The 16,619-nt window shown below is 45.5% G+C and overlaps 1 protein-coding gene across 1 annotated transcript in view; it reads left to right on the forward strand.

The window, feature by feature from the left end:
• LOC147703282 (uncharacterized) overlaps positions 1-16,619 on the forward strand; it is a 303,605-nt gene that overhangs the window by 95,764 nt on the left and 191,222 nt on the right. The window contains exon 5 of the mRNA XM_086931733.1: positions 15,334-15,384. Coding sequence (XP_086787859.1) covers positions 15,334-15,384 — 51 coding nt within the window. The remainder of the gene's footprint in view (positions 1-15,333; positions 15,385-16,619) is intronic.

Here is a 16,619-nt window from a genome sequence, read left to right on the forward strand (position 1 = left end):
TTTGCATGTGGCCCTTGTAACACCTAGGTAACTAAACAATGGGAGTAACAGGAACTAGTTGGGAGAGAAGTCAGGTTCCTAAAAAGATTATTCTCCTATCTTGTGATCTCATCGTGTTTGGTAAATCCCCACAGCTCAGCCCTACACAGGGTTGTGCCCAGACCCTTGGCATCATACATTTTAAGTTCAAGAGTATAGGTTTAGGAATAGGATGTCGAAAACTCTTTGAGTATTATGCCAGAGATCTGTTTTACCCTAGTTAGGCCTTGCTAATATATGGTTTCCAAGGCATACCCGTGACAAAGATAACCCCCTAGGTATGTAAAAGTATTGACTTGTTCAAGAGAAGAGTCACCCCGGATTAGGTAGCCCTTAAAAGATTTATGCTGCCATCAATTTCGCCTTAGAAGTGTTAATTTCCAAGGCTTGATCATCACAAAATATATTAAAATGATCTAAACGTTTTTGGAGTCTAGGAAATCAACAATGTGTTGTTAGCAAACAAAAGAACTTGAGTTTTAAGATCTGCCAACAATGGGGCATCTGCCCCCAGTTCAACCCAGAAGGAAGCTATGTCCTTAATACAAAGTGAGAACAGGATGGGTGTCAGCAAAAATCCCTGTCGAACAACTTTGCAGACTGGTACTTTTTCTGTCAACTGAGTCTGGTTACCTCCCCATCTTACTTGCGTAGTTGCCTTTGTGTAAGCAGATTAAGAAGGATAACATATTGGGGGACATGTGGAAGTCAGCCAAAATTCTCCACAGTTACGGTCTAGAAATCATATCAAATGCCGATTTTAGGTTGACAAACGCGATATAAAAGATGTCACCAAGGAGCAATACAGTTCTCCAGTATATTAACATGAATCGAAAAACCTGATCAATAGTTGAAACCTTGATTCAGAAGCCAGCTTGTAAGTGACTTAGAATATTATTCTCTTCTATCATTAGCCGGTAATGGCCCTCATAAATCCAAATTACTTTTAAAGAGATCGACTGCATCCCATCTGGGCCCAGGGACTTTCCTTAGTGTGATCCGCTAATAGCATCCAAACGTCCTCTAAAGTAAAAACAAGGAGTGTTGTTCCCTTAGCGTCCATGGATTCCTGGGCATAAATACTAGAACAGTTTGTCACCCAGTCTTCTTAGTGTATGACAACTTCAATTGTTGGGATTTCAGAATCTTTAAAATGGATTATTAACAATTTGGCAAAAAGCACAGCTATCTTTACAACTGCTGGCATTAATTAATGCTTTCCCGGCCTCAGAATAAACGTATTGATTCCTATGTGCCATTGCAGTCTTTTTTGCTGACCTTCATGATACTCCTTCATTATTTACTCTAGGTGATCTGTTTACTGCCTCCTTCAGTTTTTTAGAGATTTTGTATATTCGGAGTCAAAATATGCGTTGTGGTTTCTAATTGATCTCAGTGGGTAGTGTGTCAGACTGGCTATAACAAGCCTGCCATTTGCGAGGAAAGCATTTTTAATAGCCCATCCTCAGCATTATCATCAAGGCATACATTCACTTGAGCACAGAGTACATTTGAAAGCAAATCCTCGGTGATGACATTGCTCCATTTAAGCCATATATGATGTCATGTAGCCACCTTGATATCATTGGTGAAAACTACCCTGCTAGTCTTTGCCTTTTTGTCTGGACAAGTAATATCTATAGATTCTGGATTAGGATCACTAAAATCATTTAGATTTGTCTTGAAATTAATAATTAAAAAGCTAAAAGAACATGTGGCTAAGATAAAATCAATAGTTGAACTACAGTCTCCACTCATAAAAGTGCACCCAAAAGGAGCATGCGAGTCAGAGATCTCATTGGCAAAAGCCAATCAAAATTTTAAAAAATGCGCTTTTTGGTTGCACGCCATCTGCATCATGACCAACTTGAGATATACCCTGATGGTCTACATAGTCACATATTTCCCTGCAAGGGCTGGGACAGAAGCTGGTGTTTATATCCCCCACCCAGCCTTAAAGCAAGTAGATTATCCCTACCTTTCACATAGCAAAGTGTTTTAAATTCTCTCACAATACTATGAATTGCAAAAGCTTTTTCTGGAGTAACATTTTTATTCTAATGATTAGATATATAAAAATGTATGCAGCAGCAAATTTTAAGACCAACAACCTGATTATAAGATGAATCCAGCTTTTCTTTAAAAAACGTTTGCTGATAGCATAGTGGTAATAGACAATATGAGACCTCCCTTTGCTGTCCCTGCCAGGGAGGCAACTGCTTGTTTATGAAAAGTGGTATAGCCATTAATATGGTAACCACCTGTGGCCCGTGTTTCCTGAAAACACAGGATCCCAAAATGCTTAATGAAGGGAAGAAAAACATGGTTCTGGATTTTGTTCTTAATACCACCTACATTCCTAAAATAAAAGTCTCATTTTTTGTGTTATCTCTTTTATTACTATTGAATGACTTTGCACACTTTTATCATACATACAACATGACCAATTGCGCAGTAATTTATTAACTTAGCAAATCCAGTCAGCATGCTTCTAGTTGCCCACAATGCCCCTAAGTGTTCTTAGCACAGTGCAGTGCTTATACACATAACATTATTTCCCTTGGGCTCATACAAATGTTCCATGTAACAAAGAGTTATGAATATAAATCAAAGCATTACACAGTATAAGCATGTATTGTGGTCGCACCATCTTGATTAAAGAGGGGCCTGCAATCTAGAGACAGGTATCCGATTAAGCCACTTAAAAAAAGGAAGGGATGGGGAAGGAGGGAGAAAAAGGGAGAAAAAGGGTAAGGCCCAAGGAAGTCATTGTTTAAAGACTAAGGATCCTTAAATTATATTAGGGGGGCCGATGCATTATGAGGAGTCAACCCTTTGCGGCAGGAGGAGATCTTCAAATAGTTGTAGAGCTCGGACTTGGGGGTACAGCAACAGTGTTGTAGTGTAGAGAGGTGGTCATGCAGTGGTTGCCATACAAGTGTAAATTTGGTTTCAGAGTGCGTGATATGACAGGTTAGGAGCTCCATTGTCAAAGTGTTCCATAGACAGGTGAACCATACTGAGGTAGGAAGAGTCGTGGGCTTTTTCCACTGCAAGGCAATAGTTTGTTTTGCTGACCCCAAAATATGCAAGATCAGGCATCAGTCAGTGTGCATCACAGCTTTGAAAGATTGGCGTCAGATCCCTAGGATGGTTACCTGTGGTGCACTTGGTATGGGAAACCCCACCGTGTCCTTGAAGTGACTCAGAACTTCCTTCCAAAAAAGTGTAACAAGTGGACAGGACCACCAAATATAGAAGAGTAGTAGAGTTGCATCGGCAACACAAAGGTGAGGATGTAGGAAACATTGTTTGCAGCTGGACAGGCGTATAGTACCAGTGGGTCATAACTTTATAGGCAGTTTCATGTTGAGAAATGCTTCAATAGGTCCTAGGAATGTTGTGCCATAGCTATTCCCACTGCTCTGTGGGGATGGCGTCTGGAATGTCTGAGTGCCACTGTGTCTGGTAAGGATGGTGGGCGGCAGGGTGTTTTAGGACCTGATTCCTATGCAAAATAAGCCCTTGCGAGCGATCATAGAAGAGCACAAGTGTTTCGAAGGATGTAAGCTGGCATGTGGCCCCATGTGTATTGGTGAGTCTGTGCAGCCAATGTCTGGAGCTGGAAGTATTGTAGCCATGTGTGGCAGGGAAGCAAAAGTCTTCTGTGCATTGATTGAAAGTCTTAAAGGGTTCTTCCTCAAAATGATTGCTGAATATGTGGCATTCCCCTGGTCAAAGAATGAGTGGAACTACAGTTTTGGAGGGAAGTCAGGATTCCGAGACAGCGTGGTGTTGGGAGAAGGGAAAATGGTGAGGTCCCTGGCGACAGCAAGTGTGTGCCATTTGTCCAGAACTGTTTTTGTAGGGGTAGCAATGGTGGCACTGCATGGTCTAAGCCTTTAAGGCAACCAGGCAAGATCCCAAAGTGGTCTGCATGCCACCACCCTGCCCATATAAAACCATTGATTTTTGCTTTCACAAATCACGCATTCTGAGATATATTGGATGGGGCATGCAAGTTTGCCCGATTTCGGTTTAGCATTATGTATCTTGTTGTAGAACCATGGATGACCTTATCCCCAGATAAAGGAGTTCACCTTTCTCTGGAGGCCTGTGATAGCCGTTTGGGGAATGGGCGTAGGAAGTGTCTGAAAAAGATAGAGCACTTGTGGCAGTAGTGACATCTTTACTGCTTTTAGGCAACCAAGTCATAACATAGGGAGGGTCCTCCATCACCTCAGGTACTCCAAGACAGAGCGTCGACACTCCGGCCAATTATCGGACCGAATGGGTTGCCTATTGGAATGGGGTGAGTGGCTGCAACTGCAGGGCCATCTGCGGCGTAAGTGTTAAGTTCAATGCATGCAATTTATTTGTGTTGATCTTAAGGCCCAAGATTTATTTGAATGCATGAAGGAGCAAGAGCAGGGCGGGAAATGAATCATTGGGGTTGGTCAAAGTAAGCAAAAGATCCTCCGCAAATAGCGTGATTTTGTGGTCATTGGATCCTAAGGGGATACCTTTAATGTTGGACGCACAATGAATGGCTATCTTCAGAGGTTCCACTGCGGGGGTGAAGAGTAGGGAGGAGAGTGTGCATCTCTGTCGGGTCCCCCTACGGATGTGCACTTAGGAAGAGAGAAGACCACTGACTCAGATTTGCACGGTAAGAGCAACCTAGGCCGCCATTATTCAGGATATCATGATAGGTCTGATCCCAATTTTCAGGAGTACCGCTCTAAGAAAGGCACTGTCCACCCTATCAAAAGGTTTCTTGGCATCCAGGGAGAGGAGGCATGCAAGGATGTCTTGTTGCTGGACCTTCTTCAAGATGGGCCAGGCGCTGGATGTTGTCTGCCCCATGGCACTGTCAAATGAACCTGACCTGGTCTGGGTCAAAGAGACCCAGTAGAAAGGGCTCTAACCTGTTTGCCAGGAGCTTGGTGTATATCTTGGCATCTGTATTAAGGAGAAAGAAAGGGCAGTACGATGTGTAGAGCTACGTGTCTTTCCCCGGCTTGGGTATTCAAACTATCTCAGGCATGGTCATTGTTGGCATCAGGCTAGTGTTGTCAGAGAAGGAACTGTAAAGTTTAAGGAGGTGGTTATGTAATTGGGGCACAAATAAGTGGTGGAAAGACACTGTAAACCCTTCTAGGCCTGGGTTTCTGCCCACCAGAAGGTCTTTTAGCGCCGGACACACTTCATCCAGTGTAAACTGGGACCTCTAGTCTGCGTGTGTGGACCCACTCTAGAGGTGGCCATGGGCACGAAGCAAGGAAGGGGCCAACCTCTCCCCTTGGCTATATAGAATCTGTGTGTAATACTTTATTGTACATGGTTATTTAAAACCTTTACAATGTTAATAAAACAAAGAAGCTCCAATTTATAAAATGTGTTTTTGAATTAAATGAGTTAAAAACTAAAATTCTGTACATAAGACAAGTACACGAGAATACTGGATAAGAAAATCGACCACACAAATGGAAGTGGCTTATCATCTTATCAAAACGATCAAGTGTGAGAGTCAAGGTGTCAATATAGGAACTGGATTTCCGGGGTACCGTTAGGCTCATCTTTTGGGCTGTTTGGCTATATAGGACAGATGAGAATATGTGGAATGGCCACTGTTTGTCCGTTTTAGAGTTGGTCCACGTGCCATCTCATTTTTGACCTTAGCGATGTGGGAGCGGGAGATTCGGGTACAAAACTGGCAGGCTAGAAGGGAGTCAACTTTGTTCCCACCTTCATATTATATTTGGTTCAACGTAAGGAGTGAGAGCTCTGCTTTGTTTACCCTCAATGCCCACAATTGACCGCATAGCAAGGCCAGCTTTTTCTTGTGCAGCCTCAAAGGTGCAGTATGGTCCAAGTGCTCCAGGGCCTTTATGTCCGCAGCTAGCCCGGTTTCTAACAGCCGGGCCTATGTTTTGGAATATTCCGGTTCTGTGCATAGGCCCATCCACACACACTGAGTACCCTTTTTATCAGGAGAAGTATGAGATCATTGGATGGTGCTACTTTTGCCTTTTACTCAATGTGTGGGTGTTTTCTGTCACAGGAAATGTAAGAAATTATGATTTTTTGTTTATATTTTGACATTTGGAAAACATTTTGGGATGTATACAAGTCACATCGCCCTGGATTCCTGTGTCTCTACTTTTTAGCAATGTCTGGCGTTGGTAAGTTTCACTGGATGCAGGTCGACCCTGAACATAAATACTGCATAACTGGTAACTCCCCATTAAAAACCTTGACTTGTATCTAATGTGTGGCTCCATGCTCAAGCCCAAATAATATCCATGCATGCCTGGTACCCCACACGCAGAAAACGAATTTCAATAGAGCTGTGGTTCAAGCCTTGGCAGGGATATCTTCCTGGAGGAGAAAATCTACAAGGAATTACCATGTTTTGGGAGAAAAACTCCTGAAATCTGACAAATGTCATTTTCGAGAAGTTGTCCTGGCCACCCAATCAGTTGAAAGGGAGGTCTGGCAACAAGCAACAATATTTGTAGATGTGGAAAATATATGGTTGTTGTATGTGTCCATATAGTCCTTGAGCAGGAAGTTCATGCTCACTGGGCTGGTGTGGGCTATATGCCGAAAAACAATCAGGTGGTTGGCAACTAGGCCCCCAGGATATAGGGACTGGCTCAGAGATATCTCAGAATGGGTGGTGGCTGAGGAGCTACAAACTAAACAAACCAGGGTACAAGATAAGGTAGAAGGCTATTTGAGAGCATGGGCAGCTATGTTGACAGCATTAAGAGACACCCCCCACACCCCAACACCCTACCGCCCTAGGCATGTGGGGAGTGAGGGGCTAGCTGGAGACGTGTGGAGGTGAATAGTAAGCACTGCTTTTTTAAATTATTTTTTATTTATTTTATGCGTTTTTATATAGCGTGGACTTTACCCGAAGGTGTCAGAGCGCTTCACAATAGGAACAGCAATGATACATGAGGAGAAAATTACAAGTGAACAAATTACAAAAGCAAACTTTAAGTTACATGAGGCAAAAGTGACAAATGTGAACAAACAAAATACAAGAAAAAGTGACGTGTGCAGGTTACAAACTGTGGGGCGTAGCATCCCTCCAGGGTGGGGCGTGCACTTCACCTTCTATTGTTGCTTTAAGGTGCCAGTTGTGCATCTTAGCCTGGGCTGCCGCAGCTCCAGCTGCTGGGGGCTCGGCTGGGAGTGTCTGGAGTCACAGGTTTTTAAAGGCCAGAGGCGCAACAATTTTGGAGGGGGTGGTGAGTGGGAGGGGGCTAATTCTTCCAATGATAGGAAGATTGGAGATTCAGGGGATCTAAGAAGGGGTGGAAAACAGCAAAGCCACATAATCATGCATGCATTTTTAATTGTGTCAGAAAGCATGTTTTGTGGAACTTCATTTTCTGATATTTTGTTTAGGGGGAAGGATGTGGCACAACAGCCAGAGCTGATGACTGTAGAGCTGGGAAACCAGGCTCAATTCTTGATGCCTGCTCAACATCCTGTGATTCTGGGCAAATCACCAAATCTCCCTGTGCTTACAAATAATTTATGTGTGCTTCTGTAATGTAAAAGATGCTCCTGTAAAGTGGTCATGTTCGCATTACATAAAACTGAAAAAATATATTACAACATTTTGTGAGCACTCCCGTTTCCAGGCATTGCTCAAGACTGGAAGTGGGGCACAACCTAAGGATGGCAGAAGCAAGAATCCATCCACACATTGTCTCTGTTGAGAAAAACATGCACTCGCACACCTGTGTTTTGGGAGTGTTTTTGCTAATCTATCCTACATTTTGTGTTTTATGTGAAAAATAAAGCACCCTTGAAATTTCTTGTGCTAATTGTTTTCTTTTCATTTGAAGTTTAGAATAAGCACAAACACTACAAAAACACTAAACACTCTTACTTTATTTAATATTATTTTCCCTATAAAACCTGGGCTGTGCAGGAGGGAATGGCCTTGATTCAGAGTACCAGCTTCCAGAACTTTTTCATCAGGTGGTGGTGGTGGTGGGGGGGCTCGACGTGTAAAAAGGTTTAGATGGGGGGGGCTCGGCCGTCAAAAGTTTGAAGACCTTTGCCTTAAGGTATGCTTGTTAGGCCTGGCATCTTTGGCGTGATTTCCCCTGTCTTTTTTGCCTCTACCTCCTGTATTTTTGATGCTGTGCTGGATTTCGTTTTTGCTGGTTTAGATGCTTTGGACACTCTGCCACTGCTGATCAGTGCCAGAGAGTAAGTGCTCCCTGTGTAAATTGTTATGATGATTGGATATACATGATAGGCATATTTGTATCACCAAGAAGTCCCTAGTAAAGTGCACTGAGTGTGCCAGGGCTGGTGATGACAAATGCTACTAGTGGGCCTGCAGCACTGATTGTGCCACCCACATGAGTATCCCTAAAATGGTGTCTCAGGCCTGCCACCGCAGTGCCTGTGTGCAATCTGTGAACTGCCATGTCCTCCTGGTCAGTGTCCCCACAACCAGGCCTAACCCTTCCCTTTTTGTGCACATTGGTCACCCCTATGGAAGACCCAAGGTACCCCCCTGGGCAGGGTGCTGTGTATGTGAAAGGTAGAGCATGTACTGGTGCAGGTGACATGCTCCGGTAGTGAATTACAGCCATTTTCGTTTTTCATTATTGTAAGGCTATCTTGCTCCATGGGTTAACATGGGGGATGCTGGCTACATTGGCTACCAGCATTTCTTTCCATAGGAACACGATTGGACATAAGAGTCTAGTATCCCTGAACTCAGAATTTAATAACAGATCTTTTAGGGAAGGTTGTTTTTAAGTCCTGTGTTTGAGAACAGCACTTTTAGAAAGTTGCTATTCTCTTGTCTGACCTTCCTGTGTGCCTTGGCCTGTTTGTGTATCGACTGTCTGGTTTGAGAGTGACAGGGGCTGGGGATTCCCCAGGAGGCTGGCTGAGTCAGCCCTAAGCTGAATGACTGCATTTGCAACTTGAGTGGTGGGAGGAGATAGCACCTGGGCCTGAATAGGGCTGTGCCGGCCTTCCACAATGCTGGCTCCACCTCCTGCTGGGCGGCTGATGACCCTGCCCCTCACTCTGAAAGGAAAGGAGAAGCCAGGAAAACAAAGTGCTCAAGAAACACCCAGAACTGGTTCAGACCGGGCTCAGTGCCCACTTGCACAAAGAGAACAAAGACTTTTAGGGGTATAAGTACAGAATCCCTGACAACAGAAAATTAGATCATCCTGGAATCAAGAAGGAACCTCTGTCAAGGAGAAAGCTGAAACTGAACAAGGAAGATTGTCCAGCTGTTGCTCTGCTGGATTGCCCTGCTGTTGCTTTGCTGCCAAGGAGAGGAGAAGGACTTCGCTTTGTGCTGTTTCCCCTTGCTTGAAAGAATCTCCAAGGGTCTGAGAAGAGCTGGCTCCCTGTTCTGAAGTCCCAGGAACAAAAGGACTTCACCCCCAAATTCCCCCGAGCTCTACTGAGAGAGTTCTGTCCTTCCTGGAGTGCTTGGCCCCCGTGTGGTGCCTCTGGAAGTTGTACCTGTGCTGGGAAGCTGGAAACTTAGCTTAAGAGACTTTGCTACAGAAAAGTTATCGCACCGCTCGCTGCGGAGCGCTTCCCCGACAGTGCGAGGAAATTCCTGCTGCTACGAAGGTCGAGATCGTCACAGCGCCTGTTGCCGCTGTCAGAGCCGTCGCATCCTTCGTTTGCGGGATGCACCCAATCGGTGCGGGAAGTCTAACATTGCTGCGAGTGCCGTCGCAGAGCCTGTCGTTGCTGGGTGAGATAGCCGCACCGCCTGCTTGCGGACCGCATCACGTCGCTGCGAGAGTCATCGCCGAAGCCAACGCATCGACGAGCTGCAAGACAGAAGATCACCGCTGGTCCTCGCATCGTGGCCCCCGAGATCGTCGCACCTCCAAAGATCATCGCATACTGCCTTTGCGAGAACAAACTTCCTACGGAACCTACGCACCGGAATCCATACAAGTGGCCATCCTCCTCATACACACCGGATTCATCGCAACACGCCAGCTTCTGCGGAGGGGCTGTCGCAAACGCCTCTCCAGGGTCTCAGGAGCAACGCATCGCTTGTTTTCCACCACACCAGCTTCTGCTTTTGGAACTTTGTCCCAACTAAAGGTATTGTGAGCTAAACGTGATGCAACTGTGAACTTTTCATGTAACTATGGATTATTTTATCGCAACCTAAATAATTGTATCGCAACCTACAGAATTTTATCGCAACCTTAAGAACTCTTTTGAAACCATAACTGTGTATGTTGGGTTTTTGTCATTTTGGTCTGGTGTAGTTTAGATTAAATACCTTTATTTTTCTAAACTGTTGTGGAGTCAGTTTGTGGTGTTTTCACTGTGTTACTGTGAGTGTTGGTACAAAAGCTTTACACATTGCCTCTGGTTAGCCTAGACTGCTCGTGCCAAGCTACCTAGAGGGTGAGCAGGGGTTATCTCAAAGGGTGTCCTCCTTACCCTGACTAGAAGCAAGGGTCCCTATTTGGACAGTGGTACCTACACCTGCCAACTAGAGACCCCCAGATCTAACAATGCTCATCAGTGTCGGGGTGGGCATTTTTTTCAAAAGTAGCTTGGATCTCTTTCCAAATTTCTGTAATGTTGACCAGGTCACATAAGATGTGAGAGTGCGGTGCAGAGCAGGCTGCCACCCCAGCACCCATCAGGGTTATCTCAATGTGTGCATGGGCTGAGTTAGAGATATAGCAGATGCTCGCTGCTTCAAGGAGCCAGACAAGTGAATGTGATAAGAAGAAATAGTTGATGAGTGAGTACAAGCAGTGGACATGGGAGAAGAAAGTGAAGTCCTGTGCATCAGGGGACTACTAGCATCATGTATCTACCAGGCCTAGGGTCATAATGTCCTTCTTCACAGCGGCCAACATTGCCCTCATGCCCTAAAAGGAGTTCTTGCTATGGTCCAGCTCATGATACTAAATCAGATTGAAGTCCCCCCTTAAGAGCAGCTGCCCATCGTCTTGTGCAGCTAAGTCCTTGAGGAGTGTCCTGAGATATGTGTCCTGAATTGGTTGGGGCATAGATCGTATTCAATGTAAGGGGTATGGTGCTAAGATGAGCTCTAATTTTAAGGTAATGTCCCCCCCTGCCATTTACCACTTTAGCACCCTGTAACCAGCCTTAAACAGAATAGCAACCCCTGCCGTCCTGGAGGTAAAATACTTCCAGTATTGAGTTGGGTGTTTGGGATGTGCCATGCGGTTTGTATCTGAGCGCAAGAGATGTGTTTCTTGCAAGAAAATAACGTTGGGGTCTTGCAGCAAGAGTTATCACCAAACCTGCCTGCGCCTATTGGGGGCATTGAGACCTTTCACATTAAGTGAAATAAATCTGTCCTGTATCATTGGTATTTGTGTGGGGTGCTACAGAGTGTAGTGTGAACATTGTTGGCCACCATGAGAGAGCCCTGCCACCCACAGAGGTAAGGATAGGAGAAAGGTCCCAATATGTTGAACCCACTTATTCAGGAGGAGGCAGTCTGACAGCCCCCCCCTGACAAAAGAAAGTAGCAAGTTACAGTGACTGACTAACCCCAGGGCTCCGGGGACAAAATGGAGAAGAAAAAGAGGGGTAAAACAGCAAGAACAAATTCAATAAGGCCAACAGGGCCATAAAGAGCCATTCACGTCCTGGAATAGTACATTGGTGGAAACCAGGTCTATTCTGAGGAAGTCCCTCCCCATGGGGACAAGTTGAACGGGGGCTGAGAAAATCTTCTTTGCAAGTCCTGGCCTCTTGTTCTGGTGGCTAGCCACATAACACAGGAGCCCTCTCTGGGACCCAGGAGAGCATTGGGTCAGCTCCAAACATGAACCGCTCTGAAGATGGGAAGTGAGGGCAGAGCAGAAGCTACCAGGGCAGACCTGAACCCAATCAGGGGGCTGCCCTGTCAGGTCAGGACCAGGAATTCCAGCTCGTGCATCACTTGTCTGCATATCAAGAAGACGAGGCCACTAGGGCGGGCACCCAGGGCCAGCTGGAGCACCTTAGTGGGCTGCGCCTGTACTCAAGGTGTTTGTAGGAGAGGTGCCACAGAGGCCGTAGGAGAATGATTGGGAGATTGAGTGCCATCCTTGGAACGGAGATGCTGTACGATGTCTTGTTTAGCTTGTGAGGTTGACTTTTCCTTGGCCTGTGACGTGTGCCTTGAGTACGTACAGTCGTCCATTTCGGGTATATAGAGATCCTGGGTCGAGCAGTGCACAGGTCAGGGCTGCTGGGGCGGAAGTCCATCGTGAGGTAGAGCAGTTGCTGAGCCTCCGGCAACAACCGTAGAGATCTGGCCCAAGCAGCAGGCCTCAGCTTCTTCGGCCACTCAGTGGGAGGTGGGGGAACACCTGCCACTCAATATTGCAGCCAATCACACCGCCAGGCACTGCAAGTTCCACGCCATGAGCAGGTGCAGAGATGGTAAGTTAAGGAAGTCTCTCACTTTTATGGCGGAACCACAGACCCAATATCAGCCCCAGGGGTGGAGCAGACAGGCCATCTGCAGACCCGACACCAGCACACTCAAGAGGGCCCACAGGCTCACCACTGCTCCCTCACTGCACCCTGCAGTCAGCCCCAGACACCTTGGGGAAAGTCGAAGCATGGGCTGCCCCCCAGAGCTTTCCTATGCGAGTGACAGGGGTTCCGATGTACGGCCCAATCCTGGCCGGAGGGACACCTCCTCCGCCCAACCTGGCCTGCAACTTCCTGCCCAGACCAGGGGATCGAGGCTCCAAGCCCCGTGGAGTCGACAAAAAAGGTCGCTGTCAAACAACAGTCCCCCTAGATGGCGGCATCACTCTCCAGTGGGCGGGCTACATCTGCATCTCAGGGTGGCCACAGCAGGACAGTCTCCGTCCATGCCCCAGCAGGTGTGTAAGCTCAAGCAGAGGGCCCAATGCACTTCCAAGATTGTCCCCTGGCCCTCAACATACCCTTGCCCCAGCCTGGTTTCAGGATGGCAAACCCAGGCATTTCTGGTTCCTAGGCCTCGCTGTTTCAGGTCTGCAATTCGCCCCGAGGGGCCTAGGGCACTCACAAGAGGCAGCAGGCAACTAGCAGCTGGTCAGCACTTGTACCACTATCCCAGCCCAGGTCCCGATGCCATCGGATAAGTATAGGCCGGCCGCAGGGAAACCGAGACACAGTGAGGTGCGCTCTATTCCATCGCCTGCCAAAGTCTCAATGTTTTATCTTGGTTAGAAATTGGTTTAGTGGTTCTGGAAGCTAACTGATTCAAATTGCTTAAACTACAGGAAGCAATTTTTTGACAGATAACCTTTCGCAATGCTATTGAAATTGATTCAGTAATACTTGATGCTAACTGATTCAAATTGCTCCGATCACAAGTAAAAGTGTTCTGGCAGATGCTGTTTTGTTATTCTATAGGACTTTATGTGACTTAATTGTGGCTAAAACACTTGTAAATATTACACATGAACCTTCCCATTTCTTAGTTCCTAAGGCTCAACATAAATACACCAAGGTCAGTTTGTTGGATCGTTGAGTCAATCGATTGCATCCAATTACCCCAGACCAACAAATTGATTCATAATAGTTTTATTGTAATGGGAGTAATCATGCCTCTGATCAACCATCCGCTTGTTAGCAAAATCACTTATCTCTGGAGTTTCATGAATGAAGCCCGCAGGTAAGGCACTAATCCTTGTATTTACCAGTAATGCCCCTATGAGACAGGGAAAAACATGCCTGACCACATAATGTTTATGCTGTATGTAGGGACCCTCTCCCCCGGAGACCACTCCACCCTGTTTTCCATGGTGTGGCTCATCAATGAAAGCACGTCATGACTGGTCCCTTCTTTTGTGTAATTGTGTGAACCCTACCCTAAAAGCCCAGCATAGGCTTAACTTCCCGGATCACTGTGAAACAGTTACTAGCAGAGTTTTTAACCACCTGTGTTTGCTTATACCGTCTCAGTCTCAGCCTTCTTGCTGCCAGGTAGATTTCGAATAGAGTTTATTGAAGGAGTTTCTAACATTCCTTCTGTTGAGTTCTGCAATGTAGGTATGCACTCCTAAACGTTGATGCTTTGCCGAGGATGCTAGCATGGTACACATTCATTTTCCTTTTGCCCTTTTTAAAGTGTTTGGGGGACTGTAGACAAAGCTGGATACCGTGGCCAAGAGAAGGGGCCCAGTCTCTTCCAAGCTCCATCGGTTGCAGATGTGTCCCTCGCTGTGGGTGTCACAGAGCGGGACAGAGCACAACACTTAGCTGGCGCCCTTCCTCCTGTCAGTTGGCTGCTGGGGGATGTAGTCTCAACTCACCAGTAACAATGTGGCCAGAAACACGTTTTGGGCTGCTGGTGTCTCAGGGCTCTTTAGAAGCCGAATGTTAGCTATCACCCCTCCTCCTGTCTGACGGATTATGGGGCAATAGTACCACGCTAGCAACACCAATGTGGCCAGAAACGCTTTCCACATTACGTATGTCCTAGAGCGCTTCACAGCACAAGAGTTAGCTGGCACCACTCCTCCTGTGTGTGGGCTGCTGGGTAATGTAGTCCCACTGCAACAGCATCAATGCTGCCAGAAATGCATCCCCTGGATCATTGTCAATTTACTTGTGCCCTTCCAGTACTCACTTTCAGGGCCCTACTTTTGCATTACGCACTCCATGAGAATGCGTGGAGTGCTTAAGTATTCTTGTCTTCCTCCTACATGCTGCATGTTACTCTTACTTTCCAATGTACTTGTCTCCTTTATTCCCTCTGTGGTGTGCTCATCCGTATGTGGTTCTCCCCACATGATTTTCTTGCCTTAGTCCTTTCCCCCCTGATTTCCACATTGCTCTCTATCTCCCTCCCTCTCACCCATTTGCTTTGCATTGCCCCCCACCTATGGTTTCTGTGTTGCTTCCCCCAACTACACCCTATGTATCTTCCACAACTCGCTTTAAAAGTAAAAACACAATCACATATATATATTTCTTCTTTTTGCGATTCAACTTGGATTAGTAAATTAAAAAAACAAGGCTATTGTAATTTTGTTGGCGCATTCGTGTTCTGCTTGCCTTCAAAATAAGTTGAGCTACAGCATTTCAGGCTTTTCAAAATATTCTTCCTTAGCCATGTTGAAAAGTATGTGGGATGCTCTATAGGTGCATGCCCCCTTTCAGTTAGAGGTAAGAGGCATGTATCTAAAAAGATTAATACCGTTTTTGAAAACTGAAATGGTATCTTATGCAAATGAAGTCGCCATTTGTGTTCTTTCTTGTAACTATTTATTTTACATTGTCTTTTAGGATGAGGAGTCTTGTCTTGCTGATATGCTTGATCCTCTAACTGCTGCTTTGGTAAGTGTATTTGTGTCTAATACATAATAGTCCGTCATCTCTATTCAATCTAAAACCCTGGTCTGTTTTCATGCACATGGTATGTTTTCCGATAAATAGTGTCCTTTGGTATGGCCTGTGTTCTATCCTGGTAGTGCATTTGTGCATAATATACTTCACCCTCTCTCACTGGGTCTTCAAGGATCAGAGGGAATCAATGCAAGTGTGGCTGCCGTAACACTGCTCTCCTCTGTTACCATTTCTCACTTAGCTACCCATAGACGACTAACGGCACTGCACTGTGAAGTTAATACCCTGTGCTTGAAACATGACACATGTTTTGACTAACCAGCAAATTAAATTACACTATGAGATGTACATTCATGGTGATGTATAATCTTCCCTTATTTTGAAAGTCTCTCCGCGGTCTCTAAGGACTTAAGGTAAGTGGTAGATGGTAGAAAAGTGCAAGAATAACTTAATAGTGTTCAACTCGATTCCACAGCCTTGTTGGATACCATGGAAGCATGAATCTCTGCCACCCTCTGTTTCTGCTCAATGTCGGAAGAGGGCAGTATGAAAGCATAGAGAAGGAACACCATTAGAATAATGTATTAATACTCTATTTTAATTCAGGCAAGACATATCTCACAATTACAAGCACCCCCAGCATTTGGCATTGAAGAGAATACAACCTTAATCAGCAAGTAAAGAAAACATATGCATTAGAATATCGCCTCCCACTCCCCAGACAAATAACTATTTTTCTTTTGGTTAGAAAGCCCCCCCCCCCCCTCCATTACATTTAGCAGTATGCCTGCGTTGCCCCTGTTAAGCCCAAGAGCCCCTTTCTGTATCTCTTTTATCTCCGATTCTTCAGTTTTTTGTTCCCTGTACCTCCTGATCTCTCACCCGTTGGACTAGTGCTGCAACCTGTGCTCCCAGTAAATGTTTATTAACAAGATCAATGTCTTAGTTTTAGAATAAAGTTTTAAAAAGCAGATTTTGTACTTCTTTTTGTAGCACTATTCATACCCAGAAAGCCCTTCTCATGTGGTGTTCTTTCATCCCAACCTCAGGCTCCCTTCTTTTTGTTTGAATTTTCACATACTAAACTAGTATCTCCATCACTTCAATTATGACAATATCTGTCCCCAAGAAGGGAAAATGGAGCTCATCTTTTCCAAATACATCACTTTAAAACATGCTTGGACTAACCAATTTGTTGTCACTGACCAAAACACGCACTCTGTCCA

This window comes from Lissotriton vulgaris, chromosome 7, assembly GCF_964263255.1.
Source record: "Lissotriton vulgaris chromosome 7, aLisVul1.2, whole genome shotgun sequence".
Taxonomy (NCBI): Eukaryota; Metazoa; Chordata; class Amphibia; order Caudata; family Salamandridae; genus Lissotriton; species Lissotriton vulgaris.